This window comes from Trichoplax adhaerens, genomic scaffold (assembly GCF_000150275.1).
Source record: "Trichoplax adhaerens TRIADscaffold_11 genomic scaffold, whole genome shotgun sequence".
Taxonomy (NCBI): domain Eukaryota; kingdom Metazoa; phylum Placozoa; class Uniplacotomia; order Trichoplacea; family Trichoplacidae; genus Trichoplax; species Trichoplax adhaerens.
In genome coordinates, this window is record NW_002060953.1 from 667055 (window position 1) to 668977 (window position 1923).

General features: G+C 36.7%; 2 protein-coding genes across 2 annotated transcripts in view; both read right to left on the reverse strand.

Annotated features, from left to right (window-relative positions):
• Positions 1-225, reverse strand: part of TRIADDRAFT_59472 (uncharacterized protein) — a gene marked incomplete at both ends in the record, with an annotated part of 16187 nt that extends 15962 nt beyond the window's left edge. Inside the window, one exon of the mRNA XM_002115557.1 lies at positions 144-225. Within this exon, the coding sequence (XP_002115593.1) occupies positions 144-225 (82 nt within the window). The remainder of the gene's footprint in view (positions 1-143) is intronic.
• A 1393-nt stretch (positions 226-1618) lies between these two features.
• Positions 1619-1923, reverse strand: part of TRIADDRAFT_59473 (uncharacterized protein) — a gene marked incomplete at both ends in the record, with an annotated part of 59738 nt that continues 59433 nt past the window's right edge. Inside the window, one exon of the mRNA XM_002115558.1 lies at positions 1619-1879. Coding sequence (XP_002115594.1) covers positions 1619-1879 — 261 coding nt within the window. The remainder of the gene's footprint in view (positions 1880-1923) is intronic.

The window sequence follows — 1923 nt, forward strand, 5'->3', positions numbered from 1 at the left end:
TTGGACGCTTAACATCGCCTAATTGAATCACTGAAACAGCTCTTGAGCCATGGGTGATAGTCTTGCTGATATCCATGGCGTTTATGGTTCCTCTTTTACTCGTTGCATTAGGAGATGATGGACCTATTTGGTCATGGCTTTACTTGGCAGTTCTGCCATGGCCGTCATCGATTGCTGCTTTAAGCTATGACAACTGGGAAGAATTGCAGCTTTCTTTTCAGCCATTGATTTTTAAATGAGACAATCGTTCCAACTCTTGCTTATTGACAAATTTATTACTGTCCATTTTACTTTTAGATTGATTGATTTCTGTGATTGCCATTTGAACTATCTGGATTCTTTCTATCTGAGTTCTATCTCCATCTGCAAATCGCTATTTTTATTCTATCGTTGACTGAATACCATTCTTTCTAAACATGATCGCAATATTACCGTCTCCATTAAACTGCTGATGGTCATTTATCTTGAACCTATCTTCATTTCTAGAGCCGTTACTTCGATTCTAACCTTCACTGATTTTACCTCTTTCCGATCATTTTACCAATATCACTAGATTAAACTGTAAATAACTTTATCTTGCCTCCGTCTTGGTTTCAACAACAGTTATTTGTGTTTTATCCTTGACCGATCTTTCTTCTTTCTAAACATTATCGTCAAGGCTCTTTCCGATCAGCAATTTTATTAAACGATCAATTAGTCTACTTTCTCTTGAATCTATCTTAACCCCATCTTGATCTCCCAAGCGTTCAGAATTGCTCAATTTATTTTAATTATTATCATTCTATCATGGACTGATCAAGGCTCTTTCCGATCAGCTTTTTTATTAGACTACTTTCTCTGGAATCTATCTTAACCCCATCTTGATCTCCCAAGCGTTCAGAATTGCTCAATTTATTTTAATTATTATCATTCTATCATGGACTGATCAAGGCTCTTTCCGATCAGCTTTTTTATTAGACTACTTTCTCTGGAATCTATCTTAACCCCATCTTGATCTCCCAAGCGTTCAGAATTGCTCAATTTATTTTAATTATTATCATTCTATCATGGACTGATCAAGGCTCTTTCCGATCAGCTTTTTTATTAGACTATTTTCTCTGGAATCTATCTTAACCCCATCTTGATCTACCAGCCGATTCAGAATCGCTCAATTTGTTTTCATTATGTATCATTTTTCTCATCATCATTCTACAATTTTCCGATATGGCAGACTAATTGAAACTATCCATGATTGTTTTTCTCCACTTGCAAATTGCAAATCATTCTATTCTCCCTCCAGCGATTTATTTCCTATTAGCTTGAGCTATTCTTATGCCCTACGGCCAAATCATTGGAGTTTGCCTTACAGGCTGTTTATTTTATGCTGGCTTCTATCATGGCCGATTTGGGTCAACGATAGAAGTTTTTCCTCTTGCCTGCCGATCTTATCCAATCCGATCAATTCGTTTACTGTCGTTCCATCTTGACCAACTTGTAGATTGTTGGTTTTAACCGACATAAATGAATTCATTAGCCAACGCTACAAATCAACGATCATCGTTGTTTGCCATAACTAGGCTGTTCAACACTTTTCTATTGACAAGATGTTTATTTTAGCCTGCTGGAGTTTCATGTTCATTTAGTTGTCACTTGATTCTTTTTTATTTCCACGATGTTGTATACGGATAGCATTAAACTCTGTTGTCATCCATGTTGTGGGACCTAGATCGCCTTGTACATCCTTTACCCTAGCCAGATGAATTGATTTCAATTCATTCTCCTTGTAGTAATCGATTGGCAAATTGATTTTCATTTTTGGGTCGTATCGACATGATTTTGCCTTTCCATATTCCCCTAGCATTGGCCGTTGTAGTTTATCATTGAACAGCATGAAAATTCCCTTCATAACCACAAGACATGAAAGCAAGGATCGAGAATAGAGTC